General features: G+C 36.6%; 7 protein-coding genes across 7 annotated transcripts; all 7 read left to right on the forward strand.

Annotated features, from left to right (window-relative positions):
• The first annotated feature begins 2,324 nt into the window (after nt 1–2,324).
• On the forward strand, nt 2,325–3,239 carry LOC122992831 (olfactory receptor 10J4-like). The gene has a single exon (XM_044366793.1). The coding sequence runs from the start codon at nt 2,325–2,327 to the stop codon at nt 3,237–3,239; it is 915 nt and encodes a 304-aa protein (XP_044222728.1).
• A 2,146-nt stretch (nt 3,240–5,385) lies between these two features.
• Nucleotides 5,386–6,300, forward strand: LOC122992829 (olfactory receptor 10J4-like). The gene has a single exon (XM_044366791.1). The coding sequence runs from the start codon at nt 5,386–5,388 to the stop codon at nt 6,298–6,300; it is 915 nt and encodes a 304-aa protein (XP_044222726.1).
• Nucleotides 6,301–11,821: 5,521 nt separating this feature from the next.
• On the forward strand, nt 11,822–12,736 carry LOC122992830 (olfactory receptor 10J4-like). Its single transcript, XM_044366792.1, has one exon. It carries the CDS (start codon nt 11,822–11,824, stop codon nt 12,734–12,736), a length of 915 nt encoding a protein of 304 aa, XP_044222727.1.
• A 2,315-nt stretch (nt 12,737–15,051) lies between these two features.
• Nucleotides 15,052–15,966, forward strand: LOC122992819 (olfactory receptor 10J4-like). The gene has a single exon (XM_044366773.1). The coding sequence runs from the start codon at nt 15,052–15,054 to the stop codon at nt 15,964–15,966; it is 915 nt and encodes a 304-aa protein (XP_044222708.1).
• A 2,148-nt stretch (nt 15,967–18,114) lies between these two features.
• Nucleotides 18,115–19,029, forward strand: LOC122992813 (olfactory receptor 10J4-like). Its single transcript, XM_044366762.1, has one exon. The coding sequence runs from the start codon at nt 18,115–18,117 to the stop codon at nt 19,027–19,029; it is 915 nt and encodes a 304-aa protein (XP_044222697.1).
• Nucleotides 19,030–21,174: 2,145 nt separating this feature from the next.
• LOC122992814 (olfactory receptor 10J4-like) lies at nt 21,175–22,089 on the forward strand. Its single transcript, XM_044366763.1, has one exon. It carries the CDS (start codon nt 21,175–21,177, stop codon nt 22,087–22,089), a length of 915 nt encoding a protein of 304 aa, XP_044222698.1.
• A 2,145-nt stretch (nt 22,090–24,234) lies between these two features.
• On the forward strand, nt 24,235–25,149 carry LOC122992811 (olfactory receptor 10J4-like). The gene has a single exon (XM_044366758.1). It carries the CDS (start codon nt 24,235–24,237, stop codon nt 25,147–25,149), a length of 915 nt encoding a protein of 304 aa, XP_044222693.1.
• The last annotated feature ends 343 nt before the right edge of the window (nt 25,150–25,492 follow it).

The following is a 25,492-nucleotide window of genomic DNA, read 5'->3' on the forward strand; positions in this document are numbered from 1 at the left end:
AAGCACACCGTAACATAATGTCTGACTATGATTTTGTGTACACAGACTATTGAATCACATTAGTCTACAGATCCTATGAAGAATGTGTTAAAGCTGAAAACAAATATTCTTATATCTTTATTGACTCACAATACAGATAAAGGTGAATAGAGGTCAAATTTAATCAGAATATGCCATTACAACGTACGTTTCCCAAATAATCTGACAAAAATGTCCAGAAGCTTAATGTCTCAAAATATTTAATAAAATGAAAAACTAATCCTCAAATACAGAAAATGTTTTGTGGACATAAATTAACCAATTTAACTGTCATTAACTTAATATAAATAAAATATATAAGTGTAAATATATAAGTTTTATTAATTTCATGTTAATTCAACTTAATATTTCTAGTTTTCATTTTCAGACCATTTCAGAACTTATAAACATGAGTTCATCTGATATTTTCTGATGTTTTCTGATGTGAAATAATGACGTTTCTGAAGAGAAATACACACAACAGTATATTAGCACTTCCTAGCATGCATTGTCTGTGAGAAAAAATTCTCTAGCAACCCTTTTTTGCTTTTTTGCAAAACTTTTGTAGTTTTGAAGAAAACATACATACATACACTTATATTCTAATAAACTTACTTAAAGCAGACTCACATGTTGAATATTTACTGACTCTGGTACAAAGTGGCTCCAACAGTTTCTTTGTGGCAACTGAAGAAGCATCTTTTCAAACTGATAAAATAGAAATGAAAATCTGACTACAATGTTTGTCAGTGTGATTGAACAGTTGTTGATTCAACTTTATGTTTAAGTTTATTGAAATTGATATCTAGAATTAACTCAGTTGATGGTTTATTATCCAACTTAAATTTAGTTAACTCATTTTTAAGGCAGCAGTGAAGTTTATGTTTCTAAATTGAACCAGTTTAAAATGTATAAATGAGGATTTGAACAGGCAGGGTTGTTGTGTGTCTGCCCATCCTCTACCCTACCAACAACAAATGACTTTTGACTGAGTCCACTTCATATTAGTTAGTTTGTGATCTTGTAATAAAGCATTAAAGTTGCTTTCAGGCCGCAAACAGTTACTGTCGCCGCCTCCATTTTTCAATGTAAACGTGAAGGCAGCCGTGCCACCAAGGTCGCTGGCAGCTGCCGCTCTCATAAATGTGCACAACTCTTTGCTGCTGTATTCAGAGTTTATGATGGTTCAACTTTTTCAACTGACCACCACAGCTCGCCATGTGAGCATGACAACCACAGAAACCACAGCGAGAAAAACGATACAGGAGCAGATTTTATTTGTTACTGAGTTTCCTGAATGAGACAGATCAATAAAGAGAAACTGTATTAGAAAATCATCAACTTCAAAATGTGATGATCCGGTCTGGGACAATAAACAACATTTATTATACTTGTTAGAAAAACTTTCTTTAGTAATTGTGCAATATTGCTAACCATTTCCTGTATTTTAACCTTCAAACCCTTCTATTTAGCTAAGTGATGAGATTATACTGGGGGGATGGCAGCAGCCTGATGTGCGGGCTGGTAGGACTGGATGTAGCCATGAACTGTGGTGGCGGGCGATGGCCAGGCCATCCTCATTGGTAGCTTGAGTGGGGACACTCACAGTGTTAGATTAGCTTCTCCCATGCCTGCTAGCTTTGTCAAGTTATCACCTGAATCTTCTTCTCTTGAACCCTTTTCTTGTCTCTTTCCTTTACCTGGTTTTGTCATTTTATTTAGAACGTTATGACCCACACCTGACATGTAGAAATGGAAATTGAATGGCTTTTGGGTGAGATAAAAGGTGAAGTAGAAGTGGCGCTCCACGAAAACACATCTACTCCATACCAAAACAAATAAAATAATTATTATTATTACTATTATAATGTTTGAAATTTTAAGACACATTGTGGGCAAGTAACAAATTATCATACTATTAAGATCATTATGTTAGCATCATAATTCTCCAGAGTAGAAAAACTGTGATGACATGTACAGAGTCAGACAACATAAAAATCTCCTCCCATTACCTGCACTGGTGGTTTGTCTACAGATCTAACCGAGAGCAGAATGTAGCACAGACCTGAAGATTATTGACCACCATATAGTTTAGTAAATATAGTGAAAGTGTGTAGAGTCTTCATGACCAATATTATATGACATATTGATCCAATATACATACTAAAGTTGGTGAAGAGTTTATGACACAACTGCTTAAATTTTCCTTTACACAGACCACTGATATCTCCGGACAGGAATGAGAGTTCATATTACAACAAAGACATAAATACTGAATTTTTTGTCACTGTTTCAGTGTGAGTGAAATGGACAACAATACTGTTTCCTTTTACTTCAACCTCACCATGTTTGTGAACATCGGACACTACTGCTATCCAGCCTTTGTCTTTTGCCTCCTGCTCTACAGTTTTATTGTCTCTGCTAATCTCGTCATAATGCTGGTGATATCTCGAGAAAGAACTCTACATGAGCCCATGTATATGTTTATTGCTTGTTTATCTGTCAACGCTCTGTACGGTTCTACTGGCTTCTTCCCCAGATTCCTCATGGATCTTCTGTCTGACTCTCATTTGATCTCACGCCCTGCTTGTTACCTTCAGATACATGTTATTTACACATATGCTTCCAATGAAATGATCATCCTGGGCATTATGGCATACGATAGGTATGTCGCTGTATGTCATCCTTTACACTACCACAGAAAAATGACCTCTAAAACTGTTTTCAAGTTGGCAGCGATGGCTTGGATTTATTCAGCCTTTGTTGTTACAGTATTTAATTCTATGTCCGTCAGGCTTCCTTTATGTGGTAACAAGATACAAAAAGTGTTTTGTGCCAACTGGAATATCGTAAAATTATCATGTGTTGCCACAGTTGTCAACAATATTGTAGGTATGCTTTTAACTATAGCCACAGTTTTCCTTCCCCTTTTTTACATCCTGTACACCTATCTGCAAATAATAATCGTTTGCTGGAAAAGCTCAGCAGAATTCAAAGGGAAAGTATTAGAGAGTTGTCTGCCACATGTTATTTCTTTTGTGATATATTCCATCACAGGATTTTGTGATATCGCCCTGAGCCGGTATGATCCTGAAGAGATAAACACGTTTATGGCTGTTTTTCTGTCACTAGAGTTTGTTGTCATTCCTCCAGTTTCGAATCCTCTTGTGTATGGCCTGAAGTTACCAGAAATTAGGAGACACATTTTAAGAATGTTATAGAAGAACACCGTAACATAATGTTTGACTATGATTTTGTGTACACAGACTATCGAATCACATTAGTCTACAGATCCTATGAAGAATGTGTTAAAGCTGAAAACAAATATTCTTATATCTTTAAATATAATATAATATAAATATATAAGTTTTATTAATTTCACGTTAATTCAAGTTAATATTTCTAGTTTTCATTTTCAGACCATTTCAGAACTTATAAACAAGAGTTCATCTGATGTTTTCTGATGTGAAATAACAAAGTTTCTGAAGAGAAATACACACAACAGTATATTAGCACTTCCTAGCATGCATTGTCTGTGAGTAAAAACTCTCTAGCAACCCTTTTTTGCTTTTTTGCAACCCTTTTGTAGTTTTGAAGAAAACATACATGATAGAAACTTACTGTGTCTTTAATATAGGTTAAGATAAGTCATGGTTGTTTCTTTTCATAATAATGAAAACAATAAAAACCCTGATGAAGCTCTGTATCATATTCAGTCTCATGTTCACTTATATTCTAACAAACTTACTTGAAGCAGACTCACATGTTGAATATTTACTGACTCTGGTACAAAGTGGCTCCAACAGTTTCTTTGTGGCAACTGAAGAAGCATCTTTTCAAACTGATAAAATAGAAATGAAAATCTGACTACAATGTTTGTCAGTGTGATTGAACAGTTGTTGATCCAACTTTATGTTTAAGTTTATTGAAATTGATATCTAGAATTAACTCAGTTGATGGTTTATTATCCAACTTAAATTTAGTTAACTCATTTTTGAGGCAGCAGTGAAGCTTATGTTTCTAAATTGAACCAGTTTAAAATGTATAAATGAGGATTTGAACAGGCAGGGTTGTTGTGTGTCTGCCCATCCTCTACCCTACCAACAACAAATGACTTTTCACTGAGTCCACTTCATATTAGTTAGTTTGTGATCTTGTAATAAAGCATTAAAGTTGCTTTCAGGCTGCAAACAGTTGCTGCTACCGCCTCCATTTTTCACTGTAAACGTGAAGGCAGCTGTGCCACCAAGGTCGCTGGTGGCTGCTGCTCTAATAAATGTGCACAACTCTTTGCTGCTGTATTCAGAGTTTATGATGGTTCAACTTTTTCAACTGACCACCACAACTCGCCATGTGACCATGGCAACCACAGAAACCACAGCGAGAGAAACGATACAGGAGCAGATTTTATTTGTTACTGAGTTTCCTGAATGAGACAGATCAATGACGAGAAACTGTATTAGAACAACATCAACTTCAAAGTCTGATGATCTGGTCTGGGACAATAAACAACATTCATTATACTTGTTAGAAAAACTTTCTTTAGTAATTGTGCAATATTGCTAACCATTTCCTGTATTTTAACCTTCAAACCCTTCTATTTAGCTATGTGATGAGAGTATACTGGGGGGATGGCAGCAGCTTGATGTGCGGGCTGGTAGGACTGGATGTAGCCATGAACTGTGGTGGCGGGTGATGGCCAGGCCATCCTCATTGGTAGCTTGAGTGGGGACACTCACAGTGTTAGATTAGCTTCTCCCATGCCTGCTAGCTTTGTCAAGTTATCACCTGAATCCTCTTCTCTGGAACTCTTTTCTTGTCTCTTTGTTTTACCTGGTTTTGTCATTTTATTTAAAACGTTATAACCCACAACTGACATGTAGAAATGGAAATTGAATGGCTTTTGGGTGAGATAAAAGGTGAAGTAGAAGTGGCGCTCCACGAAAACACATCTACTCCATACCAAAACAAACCGGAAGCCACCAAAATAAAGTTTTATTATTATTATTACTATTATAATGTTTGAAATTTTAAGACCCATTGTGGGCAAGTAACAAATTATCATACTATTAAGATCATTATGTTAGCATCATAATTCTCCAGAGTAGAAAAACTGTGATGACATGTATAGAGTCAGACAACATAAAAATCTCCTCCCATTACCTGCACTGGTGGTTTGTCTACAGATCTAACCGAGAGCAGAATGTAGCACAGACCTGAAGATTATTGACCACCATATAGTAAGTATAGTGAAAGTGTGTAGAGTCCTTTACACAGACCACTGATATCTGTGGACAGGAATGAGAGTTCGTATTACAACAAAGACATAAATACTGAATTCTTTGTCACTGTTTCAGTGTGAGTGAAATGGACAACAATACTGTTTCCTTTTACTTCAATCTCACATTGTTTGTGAACATTGGACACTACCGCTATCCAGCTTTTGTCTTTTGCCTCCTGCTCTACAGTTTTATTGTCTGTGCTAATCTCATCATAATGCTGGTGATATCTCGAGAAAGAACTCTACATGAGCCCATGTATATGTTCATCGCTTGTTTATCTGTCAACGCTCTGTATGGTTCTACTGGCTTCTTCCCCAGATTCCTCATGGATCTTCTGTCTGACTCTCATTTGATCTCACCTCCTGCTTGTTACACTCAGATATATGTTATTTACACATATGCTTCCAATGAAATTACCATCCTGGCCATTATGGCATACGATAGGTATGTTGCTGTATGTCATCCTTTACACTACCACAGAAAAATGACCTGTAGATCTGTTTTCAAGTTGGCAGCAATGGCTTGGATTTATTCGGCCTTTGTTGTTACAGTATGTAACTCCATGTCCATGAGGCTTCCTTTATGTGGCAACGAGATACAAAAAGTGTTTTGTGCCAACTGGAAAATTGTAAAATTATCATGTGTTGCCACAGGTGTCAACAATATTGTAGGTATGCTTTTAAGTATAGCCACAGTTTTCCTTCCCCTTTTTTACATCCTGTACACCTATCTGCGAATAATAATCGTTTGCTGGAAAAGCTCAGCAGAATTCAAAGGGAAAGTATTAGAGAGCTGTCTGCCACACGTTATTTCTTTTGTGATATATTCCATCACAGGATTTTGTGATATCACCCTGAGCCGGTACGATCCTGAAGAGATAAACACGTTTATGGCTGTTTTTCTGTCACTAGAGTTTGTTGTCATTCCTCCAGTTTCGAATCCTCTTGTGTATGGCCTGAAGTTACCAGAAATTAGGAGACACATTTTAAGAATGTTATAGAAGAACACCGTAACATAATGTTTGACTATGATTTTGTGTACACAGACTATTGAATCACATTAGTCTACAGATCCTATGAAGAATGTGTTAAAGCTGAAAACAACTATTCTTATATCTTTAAATATAATATAATATAAATATATAAGTTTTATTAATTTCACGTTAATTCAAGTTAATATTTCTAGTTTTCATTTTCAGACCATTTCAGAACTTATAAACAAGAGTTCATCTGATGTTTTCTGATGTGAAATAACAAAGTTTCTGAAGAGAAATACACACAACAGTATATTAGCACTTCCCAGCATGCATTGTCTGCAAGTCAAAACTCTCTAGCAACCCTTTTTTGCTTTTTTGCAACCTTTTTGTAGTTTTGAAGAAAACATACATGATAGAAACTTACTGTGTCTTTAATATATGTTAAGATAAGTCATGGTTGTTTCTTTTCATAATAATGAAAACAATAAAAACCCTGATGAAGCTCTGTATCATATTCAGTCTCATGTTCACTTATATTCTAACAAACTTACTTAAAGCAGACTCACATGTTGAATATTTACTGTCTCTGGTACAAAGTGGCTCCAACAGTTTCTTTGTGGCAACTGAAGAAGCATCTTTTCAAACTGATAAAATAGAAATGAAAATCTGACTACAATGTTTGTCAGTGTGATTGAACAGTTGTTGATCCAACTTTATGTTTAAGTTTATTGAAATTGATATCTAGAATTAACTCAGTTGATGGTTTATTATCCAACTTAAATTCAGTTAACTCATTTTTAAGGCAGCAGTGAAGCTTATGTTTCTAAATTGAACCAGTTTAAAATGTATAAATGAGGATTTGAACAGGCAGGGTTGTTGTGTGTCTGCCCATCCCCTATCCTACCAACAACAAATGACTTTTCACTGAGTCCACTTCATATTAGTTAGTTTGTGATCTTGTAATAAAGCATTAAAGTTGCTTTCAGGCTGCAAACAGTTGCTGCCGCCGCCTCCATTTTTCAATGTAAACGTGAAATCAGCTGCTGCCACCAAGGTCGCTGGCGGCTGCCGCTCTAATAAATGTGCACAACTCTTTGCTGCTGTATTCAGAGTTTATGATGGTTCAACTTTTTCAACTGACCACCACAACTCGCCATGTGAGTATGACAACCACAGAAACCACAGCGAGAGACACGATACAGGAGCAGATTTTATTTGTTACTGAGTTTCCTGAATGAGACAGATCAATAAAGAGAAACTGTATTAGAACAACATCAACTTCAAAATGTGATGATCCGGTCTGGGACAATAAACAGCATTTATTATACTTGTTAGAAAAACTTTCTTTATTAATTGTGCAATATTGCTAACCATTTCCTGTATTTTAACCTTCAAACCCTTCTATTTAGCTATGTGATGAGAGTATACTGGGGGGATAGCAGCAGCCTAATGTATGGGCTAGTAGGACTGGATGTAGCCTTGAACCGTGGTGGCGGGTGATGGCCAGGCCATCCTAATTGGTAGCTTGAGTGGGGACACTCACAGTGTTAGATTAGCTTCTCCCATGCCTGCTAGCTTTGTCAAGTTATCACCTGAATCTTCTTCTCTGGAACTCTTTTCTTGTCTCTTTCCTTTACCTGGTTTTGTCATTTTATTTAAAACGTTATAACCCACACCTGACATGTAGAAATAGAAATTGAATGGCTTTTGGGTGAGATAAAAGGTGAAGTAGAAGTGGCGCTCCACGAAAACACATCTACTCCATACCAAGACAAACCGGAAGCCACCAAAATAAAGTTTTATCATTATTATTATTACAATTATAATGTTTGAAATTTTAAGACACATTGTGGGCAAGTAACAAATTATCATATTATTTAGATCATTATGTTAGCATCATAATTCTCCAGAGTAGAAAAACTGTGATGACATGTACAGAGTCAGACAACATAAAAATCTCCTCCCATTACCTGCACTGGTGGTTTGTCTACAGATCTAACCAAGAGCAAAATGTATCACAGACCTGAAGATTATTGACCACCATATAGTAAGTATAGTGAAAGTGTGTAGAGTCTTCATGACCAATATTATATGACATATTGATCCAATATCCATACTAAAGTTGGTGAACAGTTTATGACACAACTGCTTAACCCTCCTGTTATGTTCCGGGTCAAAATGACCTGTTTTAAAGTTTGAAGATCTAGGAAAAATTGTTAAAAGTATTTTTTCAGTTTGAAATTTCTTCTGCTTACCTTAATTAGTGTACTCAACATATAATATGAAAATGGTTCATCTCACATATTTGCAACCACCCCCTGCATGTTTATATCACATAGATACTGTTCGGGTCAATTTGACCCAGCAGTCAAACTGGAGGTAAAAGGGTGTCAGAAATGTCAGACTATTTTTTTCTTTGCAACTGTGAGACATATTTCATCCCAATCACTTTCTCTCTCTCTCTCTCTCTCTCTCTCACACACACACACACACACACACACACAGAGAGCACACACACACACACAGTGCACACACAGAGCACAGGCACACACACACACACAGGTGCAGGTGTTATGATATTTGACGAGAACCATTTATGTTCTCGCGGGAAAACTCCACCCACATTCAGTGGACACTCAACAGGGGAGGGGCAAAACATGTTGTTTCTTTTCATAATAATGAAAACAATAAAAACCCTGATGAAGCTCTGTATCATATTCAGTCTGGTGTTCACTTATATTCTAACAAATTTACTTAACCCTCCTGTTATGTTCTGGGTCAAATTGACCCGTTTTAAAGTTTGAAGATCTAGGAAAAATACTTAAAAGTATTTTTTCAGTATGAAACTTCTTCTGCTTGCCTTAATTAGTGTACTCAACATATAATATGAAAATTGTTCATCTCACATATTTGCAACCACCCCCTGCATATTTATATCACATAGATACTGTTCGGGTCAATTTGACCCAGCAGTCAAACTGGAGGTAAAAGGGTGTCAGAAATGTCAGACTATTTTTTTCTTTGCAACTGTGAGACATATTTCATCCCAATCACTCACACACACACACACACACACACACAGAGCACACACACACGCACACACACACACACACACACACACACACACAGGTGCAGGTGTTATGATATTTGACGAGAACCATTTATGTTCTTGCGGGAAAACTCCACCCACATTCAGTGGACACTCAACAGGGGAGGGGCAAAACATATAAAAGATTCTCTGCATGGGAGTCCTACCAACATTACACTCTGTCAGGCAAACCTTTACAAAATGAGCAGCAGAAGCAAAAGGATGACAGTCCAGGAGGCTCTGGAAGTCATCATTGATCATGACAGTGAAATGGAGGAGGATGTGTCTGAAGATGAAGACCATCTTGAGCTAAATTCTGATTCTAATGATTCTGATTTTGACCCAGATGGGGGAATTGCTATTCCTATTCCTCCAAGCAAGACATTCATGTCAAAAAATGGTGAATTACAGTGGTCTTCATCCCCAAATATGCGTCAGGCAAAACTGTCTGCAGAAAACATAATCAAGACAGTGCCAGGGCCCACTAGTTATGTCATGATATGTCATTATCAATGTTATGTAAAACTATTGTGTTTCATATGTTGGTCTTTCAAAAGCAATAAAGTGGTGAAACATTTTAAAAAAAGTTTGAACATGCATTTTTTAAATGAAAAACAAGTGAATTATCCTAATTGAACCATTACCTGTTAGAGGTAAGGAACACCATTGCACTAAATATTGATAGAATAGTTAGGAATGGAGTTAGTAATGAAATATTCACACTGCTTGTTAGGATTTTTTTGGTTTCAGACATCTTTTGGATAATTAAACATGCACTGGGTCAAATTGACCCGGGAACACCATTGCTGTTCCTGACAAATGAACATAACAGGAGGGTAAAAGCAGACTCACATGTTGAATATTTACTGACTCTGGTACAAAGTGGCTCCAACAGTTTCTTTGTGGCAACTGAAGAAGCATCTTTTCAAACTGATAAAATAGAAATGAAAATCTGACTACAATGTTTGTCAGTGTGATTGAACAGTTGTTGATTCAACTTTATGTTTAAGTTTCTTGAAATTGATATCTAGAATTAACTCATTTGATGGTTTATTATCCAACTTAAATTCAGTTAACTCATTTTTAAGGCAGCAGTGAAGCTTATGTTTCTAAATTGAACCAGTTTAAAATGTATAAATGAGGATTTGAACAGGCAGGGTTGTTGTGTGTCTGCCCATCCCCTATCCTACCAACAACAAATGACTTTTCACTGAGTCCACTTCATATTAGTTAGTTTATGATCTTGTAATAAAGCATTAAAGTTGCTTTCAGGCCGCAAACAGTTGCTGCCACCGCCTCCATTTTTCAATGTAAACGTGAAGGCAACCGTGCCACCAAGGTCGCTGGCAGCTGCCGCTCTCATAAATGTGCACAACTCTTTGCTGCTGTATTCAGAGTTTATGATGGTTCAACTTTTTCAACTGACCACCACAACTCGCCATGTGAGCATGACAACCACAGAAACCACAGCGAGAGAAACGATACAGGAGCAGATTTCATTGGTTACTGAGTTTCCTGAATGAGACAGATCAATAAAGAGAAACTGTATTAGAAAATCATCAACTTCAAAATCTGATGATCTGGTCTGGGACAATAAACAACATTCATTATACTTGTTAGAAAAACTTTCTTTATTAATTGTGCAATATTGCTAACCATTTCCTGTATTTTAACCTTCAAACCCTTCTATTTAGCTAAGTGATGAGATTATACTGGGGGGGTTGGCAGCAGGCTGGTAGGACTGGATGTAGCCATGAACCGTGGTGGCGGGTGATGGCCAGGCCATCCTCATTGGTAGCTTGAGTGGGGACACTCACAGTGTTAGATTAGCTTCTCCCATGCCTGCTAGCTTTGTCAAGTTATCACCTGAATCTTCTTCTCTTGAACCCTTTTCTTGAACCCTCTTTCTTTTCTTTCCTTTACCTGGTTTTGTCATTTTATTTAGAACGTTATGACCCACACCTGACATGTAGAAATAGAAATTGAATGGCTTTTGGGTGAGATAAAATGTGAAGTAGAAGTGGCGCTCCACAAAAACACATCTACTCCATACCAAAACAAACTGGAAGCCACCAAAATAAAGTTTTATTATTATTATTACTATTATAATATTTGAACTTTTAAGACACATTGTGGGCAAGTAACAAATTATCATACTATTAAGATCATTATGTTAGCATCATAATTCTCCAGAGTAGAAAAACTGTGATGACATGTATAGAGTCAGACAACATAAAAATCTCCTCCCATTACCTGCACTGGTGGTTTGTCTACAGATCTAACCGAGAGCAAAATGTAGCACAGACCTGAAGATTATTGACCACCATATAGTAAGTATAGTGAAAGTGTGTAGAGTCCTTTACACAGACCACTGATATCTCCGGACAGGAATGAGAGTTCGTATTACAACAAAGACATAAATACTAAATTCTTTGTCACTGTTTCAGTGTGAGTGGAATGGACAACAATACTGTTTCCTTTTACTTCAACCTCACCATGTTTGTGAAAATTGGACACTACCGCTATCCAGCCTTTGTCTTTTGCCTCCTGCTCTACAGTTTTATTGTCTCTGCTAATCTTGTCATAATGCTGGTGATATCTCGAGAAAGAACTCTACATGAGCCCATGTATATGTTCATTGCTTGTTTATCTGTCAACGCTCTGTACGGTTCTACTGGCTTCTTCCCCAGATTCCTCATGGATCTTCTGTCTGACTCTCATTTGATCTCACGTCCTGCTTGTTACCTTCAGATACATGTTATTTACACATATGCTTGCAATGAAATGATCATCCTGGGCATTATGGCATATGATAGGTATGTAGCTGTATGTCATCCTTTACACTACCACAGAAAAATGACCTCTAAAACTGTTTTCAAGTTGGCAGCAATGGCTTGGATTTATTCGGCCTTTAGTGTTACAGTATGTAACTCCATGTCCATGAGGCTTCCTTTATGTGGCAACAAGATACAAAAAGTGTTTTGTGCCAACTGGAACATCGTAAAATTATCATGTGTTGCCACAGTTGTCAACAATATTGTAGGTATGCTTTTAACTATAGCCTCAGTTTTCCTTCCCCTTTTTTACATCCTGTACACCTATCTGCGAATAATAATTGTTTGCTGGAAAAGCTCAGCAGAATTCAAAGGGAAAGTATTAGAGAGCTGTCTGCCACACGTTATTTCTTTTGTGATATATTCCATCGCAGGATTTTGTGATATCACCCTGAGCCGGTACGATCCTGAAGAGATAAACACGTTTATGGCTGTTTTTCTGTCACTAGAGTTTGTTGTCATTCCTCCAGTTATGAATCCTCTTGTGTATGGCCTGAAGTTACCAGAAATTAGGAGACACATTTTAAGAATGTTATAGAAGAACATTGTAACATAATGTTTGACTATGATTTTATGTACACAGACTATCGAATCACATTAGTCTACAGATCCTATGAAGAATGTGTTAAAGCTGAAAACAAATATTCTTATATCTTTATTGACTCACAATACAGATAAAGGTGAATAGAAGTCAAATTTAATTAGAATAGGCCATTACAACGTACGTTTCCCAAATAATCTGACAAAAATGTCCAGAAGCTTAATGTCTCAAAATATTTAATAAAATGAAAAACTAATTCTCAAATACAGAAAATGTTTTGTGGACATAAATGAACCATCTTAACTGTCATTAACTTAATATAAATAAAATATATAAGTGTAAATATATAAGTTTTATTAATTTCATGTTAATTCAACTTAATATTTCTAGTTTTCATTTTCAGACCATTTCAGAACTTATAAACATGAGTTCATCTGATGTTTTCTGATGTGAAATAACGAAGTTTCTGAAGAGAAATACACACAACAATATATTAGCACTTCCCAGCATGCATTGTCTGCAAGTAAAAACTCTCTAGCAACCCTTTTTTGCTTTTTTGCAACACTTTTGTAGTTTTGAAGAAAACATACATACATACACTTATATTCTAACAAACTTACTTAAAGCAGACTCACATGTTGAATATTTACTGACTCTGGTACAAAGTGGCTCCAACAGTTTCTTTGTGGCAACTGAAGAAGCATCTTTTCAAACTGATAAAATAGAAATGAAAATCTGACTACAATGTTTGTCAGTGTGATTGAACAGTTGTTGATTCAACTTTATGTTTAAGTTTATTGAAATTGATATCTAGAATTAACTCAGTTGATGGTTTATTATCCAACTTAAATTTAGTTAACTCATTTTTAAGGCAGCAGTGAAGTTTATGTTTCTAAATTGAACCAGTTTAAAATGTATAAATGAGGATTTGAACAGGCAGGGTTGTTGTGTGTCTGCCCATCCCCTATCCTACCAACAACAAATGACTTTTGACTGAGTCCACTTCATATTAGTTAGTTTGTGATCTTGTAATAAAGCATTAAAGTTGCTTTCAGGCCGCAAACATTTACTGTCGCCGCCTCCATTTTTCAATGTAAACGCGAAGGCAGCCGTGCCACCAAGGTCGCTGGCGGCTGCTGCTCTCATAAATGTGCACAGCTCTTTGCTGCTGTATTCAGAGTCTATGATGGTTCAACTTTTTCAACTGACCACCACAACTTGCCATGTGAGCATAACAACCACAGAAACCACAGCGAGAAAAACGATACAGGAGCAGATTTCATTGGTTACTGAGTTTCCTGAATGAGACAGATCAATAAAGAGAAACTGTATTAGAACAACATCAACTTCAAAATCTGATGATCCGGTCTGGGACAATAAACAACATTTATTATACTTGTTAGAAAAACTTTCTTTATTAATTGTGCAATATTGCTAACCATTTCCTGTATTTTAACCTTCAAACCCTTCTATTTAGCTATGTGATGAGAGTATACTGGGGGGATAGCAGCAGCCTGATGTGCGGGCTGGTAGGACCGGATGTAGCCATGAACTGTGGTGGCGGGCGATGGCCAGGCCATCCTCACTGGTAGCTTGAGTGGGGACACTCACAGTGTTAGATTAGCTTCTCCCATGCCTGCTAGCTTTGTCAAGTTATCACCTGAATCCTCTTCTCTTGAACCCTTTTCTTGTCTCTTTCCTTTACCTGGTTTTGTCATTTTATTTAGAACGTTATGACCCACACCTGACATGTAGAAATGGAAATTGAATGGCTTTTGGGTGAGATAAAAGGTGAAGTAGAAGTGGCGCTCCACGAAAACACATCTACTCCATACCAAAACAAACAAAATAATAATTATTATTACTATTATAATGTTTGAAATTTTAAGACACATTGTGGGCAAGTAACAAATTATCATACTATTAAGATCATTATGTTAGCATCATAATTCTCCAGAGTAGAAAAAACTGTGATGACATGTACAGAGTCAGACAACATAAAAATCTCCTCCCATTACCTGCACTGGTGGTTTGTCTACAGATCTAACCGAGAGCAAAATGTAGCACAGACCTGAAGATTATTGACCACCATATAGTTTAGTAAGTATAGTGAAAGTGTGTAGAGTCTTCATGACCAATATTATATGACATATTGATCCAATATACATACTAAAGTTGGTGAAGAGTTTATGACACAACTGCTTAAATTTTCCTTTACACAGACCACTGATATCTGTGGACAGGAATGAGAGTTCATATTACAACAAAGACATAAATACTGAATTCTTTGTCACTGTTTCAGTGTGAGTGAAATGGACAACAATACTGTTTCCTTTTACTTCAACCTCACCATGTTTGTGAACATTGGACACTACTGCTATCCAGCCTTTGTCTTTTGCCTCCTGCTCTACAGTTTTATTGTCTCTGCTAATCTCGTCATAATGCTGGTGATATCTCGAGAAAGAACTCTACATGAGCCCATGTATATGTTCATTGCTTGTTTATCTGTCAACGCTCTGTACGGTTCTACTGGCTTCTTCCCCAGATTCCTCATGGATCTTCTGTCTGACTCTCATTTGATCTCACGCCCTGCTTGTTACCTTCAGATACATGTTATTTACACATATGCTTCCAATGAAATTATCATCCTGGCCATTATGGCATACGATAGGTATGTCGCTGTATGTCATCCTTTACACTACCACAGAAAAATGACCTCTAAAACTGTTTTCAAGTTGGCAGCGATGGCTTGGATTTATTCAGCCTTTGTTGTTACAGTATTTAATTCTATGTCCGTCAGGCTTCCTTTATGTGGCAACAAGATACAAAAAGTGTTTTGTGCCAACTGGAATATCGTAAAATTATCATGTGTTGCCACAGTTGTCAACAATATTGTAGGTATGCTTTTAACTATAGCCACAGTTTTCCTTCCCCTTTTTTACATCCTGTACACCTATCTGCGAATAATAATCGTTTGCTGGAAAAGCTCAGCAGAATTCAAAGGGAAAGTATTAGAGAGTTGTCTGCCACATGTTATTTCTTTTGTGATATATTCCATCACAGGATTTTGTGATATCGCCCTGAGCCGGTATGATCCTGAAGAGATAAACACGTTTATGGCTGTTTTTCTGTCACTAGAGTTTGTTGTCATTCCTCCAGTTTCGAATCCTCTTGTGTATGGCCTGAAGTTACCAGAAATTAGGAGACACATTTTAAGAATGTTATAGAAGAACACCGTAACATAATGTTTGACTATGATTTTGTGTACACAGACTATCGAATCACATTAGTCTACAGATCCTATGAAGAATGTGTTAAAGCTGAAAACAACTATTCTTATATCTTTAAATATAATATAATATAAATATATAATTTTATTAATTTCACGTTAATTCAAGTTAATATTTCTAGTTTTCATTTTCAGACCATTTCAGAACTTATAAACAAGAGTTCATCTGATGTTTTCTGATGTGAAATAACAAAGTTTCTGAAGAGAAATACACACAACAGTATATTAGCACTTCCTAGCATGCATTGTCTGTGAGTAAAAACTCTCTAGCAACCCTTTTTTGCTTTTTTGCAACCCTTTTGTAGTTTTGAAGAAAACATACATGATAGAAACTTACTGTGTCTTTAATATATGTTAAGATAAGTCATGGTTGTTTCTTTTCATAATAATGAAAACAATAAAAACCCTGATGAAGCTCTGTATCATATTCAGTCTCATGTTCACTTATATTCTAACAAACTTACTTGAAGCAGACACACATGTTGAATATTTACTGACTCTGGTACAAAGTGGCTCCAACAGTTTCTTTGTGGCAACTGAAGAAGCATCTTTTCAAACTGATAAAATAGAAATGAAAATCTGACTACAATGTTTGTCAGTGTGATTGAACAGTTGTTGATTCAACTTTATGTTTACGTTTATTGAAATTGATATCTAGAATTAACTCAGTTGATGGTTTATTATCCAACTTAAATTTAGTTAACTCATTTTTGAGGCAGCAGTGAAGCTTATGTTTCTAAATTGAACCAGTTTAAAATGTATAAATGAGGATTTGAACAGGCAGGGTTGTTGTGTGTCTGCCCATCCTCTACCCTACCAACAACAAATGACTTTTCACTGAGTCCACTTCATATTAGTTAGTTTGTGATCTTGTAATAAAGCATTAAAGTTGCTTTCAGGCTGCAAACAGTTGCTGCTGCTGCCTCCATTTTTCAATGTAAACGTGAAGGCAGCCGTGCCTCCAAGGTCGCTGGCGGCTGCCGCTCTCATAAATGTGCACAGCTCTTTGCTGCTGTATTCAGAGTTTATGATGGTTCAACTTTTTCAACTGACCACCACAACTCGCCATGTGAGCATAACAACCACAGAAACCACAGCGAGAGAAACGATACAGGAGCAGATTTTATTGGTTACTGAGTTTCCTGAATGAGACAGATCAATGACGAGAAACTGTATTAGAACAACACCAACTTCAAAATCTGATGATCCGGTCTGGGACAATAAACAACATTTATTATACTTGTTAGAAAAACTTTCTTTATTAATTGTGCAATATTGCTTACCATTTCCTGTATTTTAACCTTCAAACCCTTCTATTTAGCTATGTGATGAGAGTATACTGGGGGGATGGCAGCAGCTTGATGTGCGGGCTGGTAGGACTGGATGTAGCCATGAACCGTGGTGGCGGGTGATGGCCAGGCCATCCTCATTGGTAGCTTGAGTGGGGACACTCACAGTGTTAGATTAGCTTCTCCCATGCCTGCTAGCTTTGTCAAGTTATCACCTGAATCCTCTTCTCTTGAACCCTTTTCTTGTCTCTTTCCTTTACCTGGTTTTGTCATTTTATTTAGAACGTTATGACCCACACCTGACATGTACAAATAGAAATTGAATGGCTTTTGGGTGAGATAAAAGGTGAAGTAGAAGTGGCGCTCCATGAAAACACATCTACTCCATACCAAAACAAACCGGAAGCCACCAAAATAAAGTTTTATCATTATTATTATTACTATTATAATATTTGAAATTTTAAGACACATTGTGGGCAAGTAACAAATTATCATACTATTAAGATCATTATGTTAGCATCATAATTCTCCAGAGTAGAAAAACTGTGATGACATGTACAGAGTCAGACAACATAAAAATCTCCTCCCATTACCTGCACTGGTGGTTTGTCTACAGATCTAACTGAGAGCAGAATGTAGCACAGACCTGAAGATTATTGACCACCATATAGTAAGTATAGTGAAAGTGTGTAGAGTCCTTTACACAGACCACTGATATCTGTGGACAGGAATGAGAGTTCGTATTACAACAAAGACATAAATACTGAATTCTTTGTCACTGTTTCAGTGTGAGTGAAATGGACAACAATACTGTTTCCTTTTACTTCAATCTCACATTGTTTATGAACATTGGACACTACCGCTATCCAGCCTTTGTCTTTTGCCTCCTGCTCTACAGTTTTATTGTCTCTGCTAATCTCGTCATAATGCTGGTGATATCTCGAGAAAGAACTCTACATGAGCCCATGTATATGTTCATTGCTTGTTTATCTGTCAACGCTCTGTACGGTTCTACTGGCTTCTTCCCCAGATTCCTCATGGATCTTCTGTCTGACTCTCATTTGATCTCACCTCCTGCTTGTTACACTCAGATATATGTTATTTACACATATGCTTCCAATGAAATTACCATCCTGGCCATTATGGCATACGATAGGTATGTTGCTGTATGTCATCCTTTACACTACCACAGAAAAATGACCTGTAGATCTGTTTTCAAGTTGGCAGCAATGGCTTGGATTTATTCGGCCTTTGTTGTTACAGTATGTAACTCCATGTCCATGAGGCTTCCTTTATGTGGCAACGAGATACAAAAAGTGTTTTGTGCCAACTGGAAAATTGTAAAATTATCATGTGTTGCCACAGGTGTCAACAATATAGTAGGTATGCTTTTAAGTATAGCCACAGTTTTCCTTCCCCTTTTTTACATCCTGTACACCTATCTGCGAATAATAATCGTTTGCTGGAAAAGCTCAGCAGAATTCAAAGGGAAAGTATTACAGAGCTGTCTGCCACACGTTATTTCTTTTGTGATATATTCCATCACAGGATTTTGTGATATCACCCTGAGCCGGTACGATCCTGAAGAGATAAACACGTTTATGGCTGTTTTTCTGTCACTAGAGTTTGTTGTCATTCCTCCAGTTTCGAATCCTCTTGTGTATGGCCTGAAGTTACCAGAAATTAGGAGACACATTTTAAGAATGTTATAGAAGAACACCGTAACATAATGTTTGACTATGATTTTGTGTACACAGACTATTGAATCACATTAGTCTACAGATCCTATGAAGAATGTGTTAAAGCTGAAAACAACTATTCTTATATCTTTAAAAATAATATAATATAAATATATAATTTTATTAATTTCATGTTAATTCAACTTAATATTTCTAGTTTACATTTTCAGACCATTTCAGAACTTATAAACAAGAGTTCATCTGATGTTTTCTGATGTGAAATAACAAAGTTTCTGAAGAGAAATACACACAACAGTATATTAGCACTTCCCAGCATACATTGTCTGTGAGTAAAAACTCTCTAGCAACCCTTTTTTGCTTTTTTGCAACCCTTTTGTAGTTTTGAAGAAAACATACATGATAGAAACTCACTGTGTCTTTAATATATGTTAAGATAAGTCATGGTTGTTTCTTTTCATAATAATGAAAACAATAAAAACCCTGATGAAGCTCTGTATCATATTCAGTCTCATGTTCACTTATATTCTAACAAACTTACTTGAAGCAGACACACATGTTGAATATTTACTGACTCTGGTACAAAGTGGCTCCAACAGTTTCTTTGTGGCAACTGAAGAAGCATCTTTTCAAACTGATAAAATAGAAATGAAAATCTGACTACAATGTTTGTCAGTGTGATTGAACAGTTGTTGATCCAACTTTATGTTTACGTTTATTGAAATTGATATCTAGAATTAACTCAGTTGATGGTTTATTATCCAACTTAAATTCAGTTAACTCATTTTTGAGGCAGCAGTGAAGCTTATGTTTCTAAATTGAACCAGTTTAAAATGTATAAATGAGGATTTGAACAGGCAGGGTTGTTGTGTGTCTGCCCATCCTCTACCCTACCAACAACAAATGACTTTTGACTGAGTCCACTTCATATTAGTTAGTTTGTGATCTTGTAATAAAGCATTAAAGTTGCTTTCAGGCTGCAAACAGTTGCTGCAGCCGCCTCCATTTTTCAATGTAAACGTGAAGGCAGCCGTGCCACCAAGGTCGCTGGTGGCTGCCGCTCTCATAAATGTGCACAACTCTTTGCTGCTGTATTCAGAGTTTATGATGGTTCAGCTTTTTCAACTGACCACCACAGCTCGCCATGTGACCATGACAACCACAGAAACCACAGCGAGAGAAACGATACAGGAGCAGATTTTATTGGTTACTGAGTTTCCTGAATGAGACAGATCAATAAAGAGAAACTGTATTAGAAAATCATCAACTTCAAAATCTGATGATCTGGTCTGGGACAATAAACAACATTTATTATACTTGTTAGAAAAACTTTCTTTAGTAATTGTGCAATATTGCTAACCATTTCCTGTATTTTAACCTTCAAACCCTACTATTTAGCTATGTGATGAGAGTATACTGGGGGGATAGCAGCAGCTTGATGTGCGGGCTGGTAGGACTGGATGTAGCCATGAACCGTGGTGGCGGGTGATGGCCAGGCCATCCTCATTGGTAGCTTGAGTGGGGACACTCACAGTGTTAGATTAGCTTCTCCCATGCCTGCTAGCTTTGTCAAGTTATCACCTGAATCTTCTTCTCTTGAACCCTTTTCTTGTCTCTTTCCTTTACCTGGTTTTGTCATTTTATTTAGAACGTTATGACCCACACCTGACATGTAGAAATAGAAATTGAATGGCTTTTGGGTGAGATAAAAGGTGAAGTAGAAGTGGCGCTCCACAAAAACACATCTACTCCATACCAAAACAAACTGGAAGCCACCAAAATAAAGTTTTATTATTATTATTACTATTATAATATTTGAACTTTTAAGACACATTGTGGGCAAGTAACAAATTATCATACTATTAAGATCATTATGTTAGCATCATAATTCTCCAGAGTAGAAAAACTGTGATGACATGTACAGAGTCAGACAACATAAAAATCTCCTCCCATTACCTGCACTGGTGGTTTGTCTACAGATCTAACCGAGAGCAAAATGTAGCACAGACCTGAAGATTATTGACCACCATATAGTAAGTATAGTGAAAGTGTGTAGAGTCCTTTACACAGACCACTGATATCTGTGGACAGGAATGAGAGTTCGTATTACAACAAAGACATAAATACTGAATTCTTTGTCACTGTTTCAGTGTGAGTGGAATGGACAACAATACTGTTTCCTTTTACTTCAATCTCACATTGTTTGTGAACATTGGACACTACCGCTATCCAGCCTTTGTCTTTTGCCTCCTGCTCTACAGTTTTATTGTCTCTGCTAATCTCGTCATAATGCTGGTGATATCTCGAGAAAGAACTCTACATGAGCCCATGTATATGTTTATTGCTTGTTTATCTGTCAACGCTCTGTATGGTTCTACTGGCTTCTTCCCCAGATTCCTCATGGATCTTCTGTCTGACTCTCATTTGATCTCACGTCCTGCTTGTTACACTCAGATATATGTTATTTACACATATGCTTCCAATGAAATTACCATCCTGGCCATTATGGCATACGATAGGTATGTCGCTGTATGTCATCCTTTACACTACCACAGAAAAATGACCTGTAGAGTTGTTTTCAAGTTGGTAGCAATGGCTTGGATTTATTCGGCCTTTGCTGTTACAGTATGTAACTCCATGTCCATGAGGCTTCCTTTATGTGGCAACAAGATACAAAAAGTGTTTTGTGCCAACTGGAAAATTGTAAAATTATCATGTGTTGCCACAGTTGTCAACAATATTGTAGGTATGATTTTAAATATAGCCACAGTTTTCCTTCCCCTTTTTTACATCCTGTACACCTATCTGCGAATAATAATCGTTTGCTGGAAAAGCTCAGCAGAATTCAAAGGGAAAGTATTAGAGAGCTGTCTGCCACACGTTATTTCTTTTGTGATATATTCCATCACAGGATTTTGTGATATCACCCTGAGCCGGTATGATCCTGAGGAGATAAACACATTTATGGCTGTTTTTCTGTCACTAGAGTTTGTTGTCATTCCTCCAGTTTCGAATCCTCTTGTGTATGGCCTGAAGTTACCAGAAATTAGGAGACACATTTTAAGAATGTTATAGAAGAACACCGTAACATAATGTTTGACTATGATTTTGTGTACACAGACTATTGAATCACATTAGTCTACAGATCCTATGAAGAATGTGTTAAAGCTGAAAACAACTATTCTTATATCTTTAAAAATAATATAATATAAATATATAATTTTATTAATTTCATGTTAATTCAACTTAATATTTCTAGTTTACATTTTCAGACCATTTCAGAACTTATAAACAAGAGTTCATCTGATGTTTTCTGATGTGAAATAACAAAGTTTCTGAAGAGAAATACACACAACAGTATATTAGCACTTCCCAGCATGCATTGTCTGCAAGTTAAAACTCTCTAGCAACCCTTTTTTGCTTTTTTGCAACCCTTTTGTAGTTTTGAAGAAAACATACATGATAGAAACTTACTGTGTCTTTAATATATGTTAAGATAAGTCATGGTTGTTTCTTTTCATAATAATGAAAACAATAAAAACCCTGATGAAGCTCTGTATCATATTCAGTCTCATGTTCACTTATATTCTAACAAACTTACTTAAAGCAGACTCACATGTTGAATATTTACTGACTCTGGTACAAAGTGGCTCCAACAGTTTCTTTGTGGCAACTGAAGAAGCATCTTTTCAAACTGATAAAATAGAAATGAAAATCTGACTACAATGTTTGTCAGTGTGATTGAACAGTTGTTGATTCAACTTTATGTTCAAGTTTATTGAAATTGATATCTAGAATTAACTCAGTTGATGGTTTATTATCCAACTTAAATTCAGTTAACTCATTTTTAAGGCAGCAGTGAAGCTTATGTTTCTAAATTGAACCAGTTTAAAATGTATAAATGAGGATTTGAACAGGCAGGGTTGTTGTGTGTCTGCCCATCCCCTATCCTACCAACAACAAATGACTTTTGACTGAGTCCACTTCATATTAGTTAGTTTATGATCTTGTAATAAAGCATTAAAGTTGCTTTCAGGCCGCAAACAGTTGCTGCAGCCGCCTCCATTTTTCAATGTAAACGTGAAGGCAGCCGTGCCACCAAGGTCGCTGGCAGCTGCCGCTCTCATAAATGTGCACAGCTGTTTGCTGCTGTATTCAGAGTTTATGATGGTTCAACTTTTTCAACTGACCACCACAACTCGCCATGCGAGTATGACAACCACAGAAACCACAGCGAGAAAAACGATACAGGAGCAGATTTTATTGGTTACTGAGTTTCCTGAATGAGACAGATCAATGAAGAAAAACTGTATTAGAAAATCATCAACTTCAAAATCTGATGATCCAGTCTGGGACAATAAACAACATTTATTATACTTGTTAGAAAAACTTTCTTTATTAATTGTGCAATATTGCTAACCATTTCCTGTATTTTAACCTTCAAACCCTTCTATTTAGCTAAGTGATGAGATTATACTGGGGGGATGGCAGCAGCCTGATGTGCGGGCTGGTAGGACTGGATGTAGCCATGAACCGTGGTGGCGGGTGATGGCCAGGCCATCCTCATTGGTAGCTTGAGTGGGGACACTCACAGTGTTAGATTAGCTTCTCCCATGCCTGCTAGCTTTGTCAAGTTATCACCTGAATCTTCTTCTCTTGAACCCTTTTCTTGTCTCTTTCCTTTACCTGGTTTTGTCATTTTATTTAGAACGTTATGACCCACACCTGACATGTAGAAATGGAAATTGAATGGCTTTTGGGTGAGATAAAAGGTGAAGTAGAAGTGGCGCTCCACGAAAACACATCTACTCCATACCAAAACAAACCGGAAGCCACCAAAATAAAGTTTTATTATTATTATTACTATTATAATGTTTGAAATTTTAAGACACATTGTGGGCAAGTAACAAATTATCATACTATTAAGATCATTATGTTAGCATCATAATTCTCCAGAGTAGAAAAACTGTGATGACATGTACAGAGTCAGACAACATAAAAATCTCCTCCCATTACCTGCACTGGTGGTTTGTCTACAGATCTAACTGAGAGCAGAATGTAGCACAGACCTGAAGATTATTGACCACCATATAGTAAGTATAGTGAAAGTGTGTAGAGTCCTTTACACAGACCACTGATATCTGTGGACAGGAATGAGAGTTTGTATTACAACAAAGACATAAATACTGAATTCTTTGTCACTGTTTCAGTGTGAGTGAAATGGACAACAATACTGTTTCCTTTTACTTCAATCTCACATTGTTTGTGAACATTGGACACTACCGCTATCCAGCCTTTGTCTTTTGCCTCCTGCTCTACAGTTTTATTGTCTCTGCTAATCTCGTCATAATGCTGGTGATATCTCGAGAAAGAACTCTACATGAGCCCATGTATATGTTCATTGCTTGTTTATCTGTCAACGCTCTGTATGGTTCTACTGGCTTCTTCCCCAGATTCCTCATGGATCTTCTGTCTGACTCTCATTTGATCTCACGTCCTGCTTGTTACACTCAGATATATGTTATTTACACATATGCTTCCAATGAAATTACCATCCTGGCCATTATGGCATACGATAGGTATGTTGCTGTATGTCATCCTTTACACTACCACAGAAAAATGACCTCTAAAACTGTTTTCAAGTTGGCAGCAATGGCTTGGATTTATTCGGCCTTTGTTGTTACAGTATGTAACTCCATGTCCATGAGGCTTCCTTTATGTGGCAACGAGATACAAAAAGTGTTTTGTGCCAACTGGAAAATTGTAAAATTATCATGTGTTGCCACAGTTGTCAACAATATAGTAGGTATGCTTATTACTGTAGCCACAGTTTTCCTTCCCCTTTTTTACATCCTGTACACCTATCTGCGAATAATAATCGTTTGCTGGAAAAGCTCAGCAGAATTCAAAAGGAAAGTATTACAGAGCTGTCTGCCACATGTTATTTCTTTTGTGATTTATTCCATCGCAATATTTTGTGATATCGCCCTGAGCCGGTATGATCCTGAGGAGATAAACACATTTATGGCTGTTTTTCTGTCACTAGAGTTTGTTGTCATTCCTCCAGTTTCGAATCCTCTTGTGTATGGCCTGAAGTTACCAGAAATTAGGAGACACATTTTAAGAATGTTATAGAAGCACACCGTAACATAATGTTTGTCTATGATTTTATGTACACAGACTATTGAATCACATTAGTCTACAGATCCTATGAAGAATGTGTTAAAGCTGAAAACAAATATTCTTATATCTTTATTGACTCACAATACAGATAAAGGTGAATAGAGGTCAAATTTAATTAGAATGTGCTATTACAACGTACGTTTCCCAAATAATCTGACAAAAATGTCCAGAAGCTTAATGTCTCAAAATATTTAATAAAATGAAAAACTAATTCTCAAATACAGAAAATGTTTTGTGGACATAAATGAACCATCTTAACTGTCATTAACTTAATATAAATAAAATATATAAGTGT

The sequence above is a fragment of the Thunnus albacares genome, chromosome 11 (genome assembly GCF_914725855.1).
Source record: "Thunnus albacares chromosome 11, fThuAlb1.1, whole genome shotgun sequence".
In the NCBI taxonomy this organism is placed as follows: domain Eukaryota; kingdom Metazoa; phylum Chordata; class Actinopteri; order Scombriformes; family Scombridae; genus Thunnus; species Thunnus albacares.

What these genes read in the sequence shown, in the direction of transcription:
- LOC122992831 (XM_044366793.1), top strand. Translation starts at nt 2,325, where the DNA reads ATGGACAACAATACTGTTTCCTTTTACTTCAACCTCACCATGTTTGTG.
- LOC122992829 (XM_044366791.1), top strand. Translation starts at nt 5,386, where the DNA reads ATGGACAACAATACTGTTTCCTTTTACTTCAATCTCACATTGTTTGTG.
- LOC122992813 (XM_044366762.1), top strand. Translation starts at nt 18,115, where the DNA reads ATGGACAACAATACTGTTTCCTTTTACTTCAATCTCACATTGTTTATG.
- LOC122992814 (XM_044366763.1), top strand. Translation starts at nt 21,175, where the DNA reads ATGGACAACAATACTGTTTCCTTTTACTTCAATCTCACATTGTTTGTG.
- LOC122992811 (XM_044366758.1), top strand. Translation starts at nt 24,235, where the DNA reads ATGGACAACAATACTGTTTCCTTTTACTTCAATCTCACATTGTTTGTG.
- LOC122992830 (XM_044366792.1), top strand. Translation starts at nt 11,822, where the DNA reads ATGGACAACAATACTGTTTCCTTTTACTTCAACCTCACCATGTTTGTG.
- LOC122992819 (XM_044366773.1), top strand. Translation starts at nt 15,052, where the DNA reads ATGGACAACAATACTGTTTCCTTTTACTTCAACCTCACCATGTTTGTG.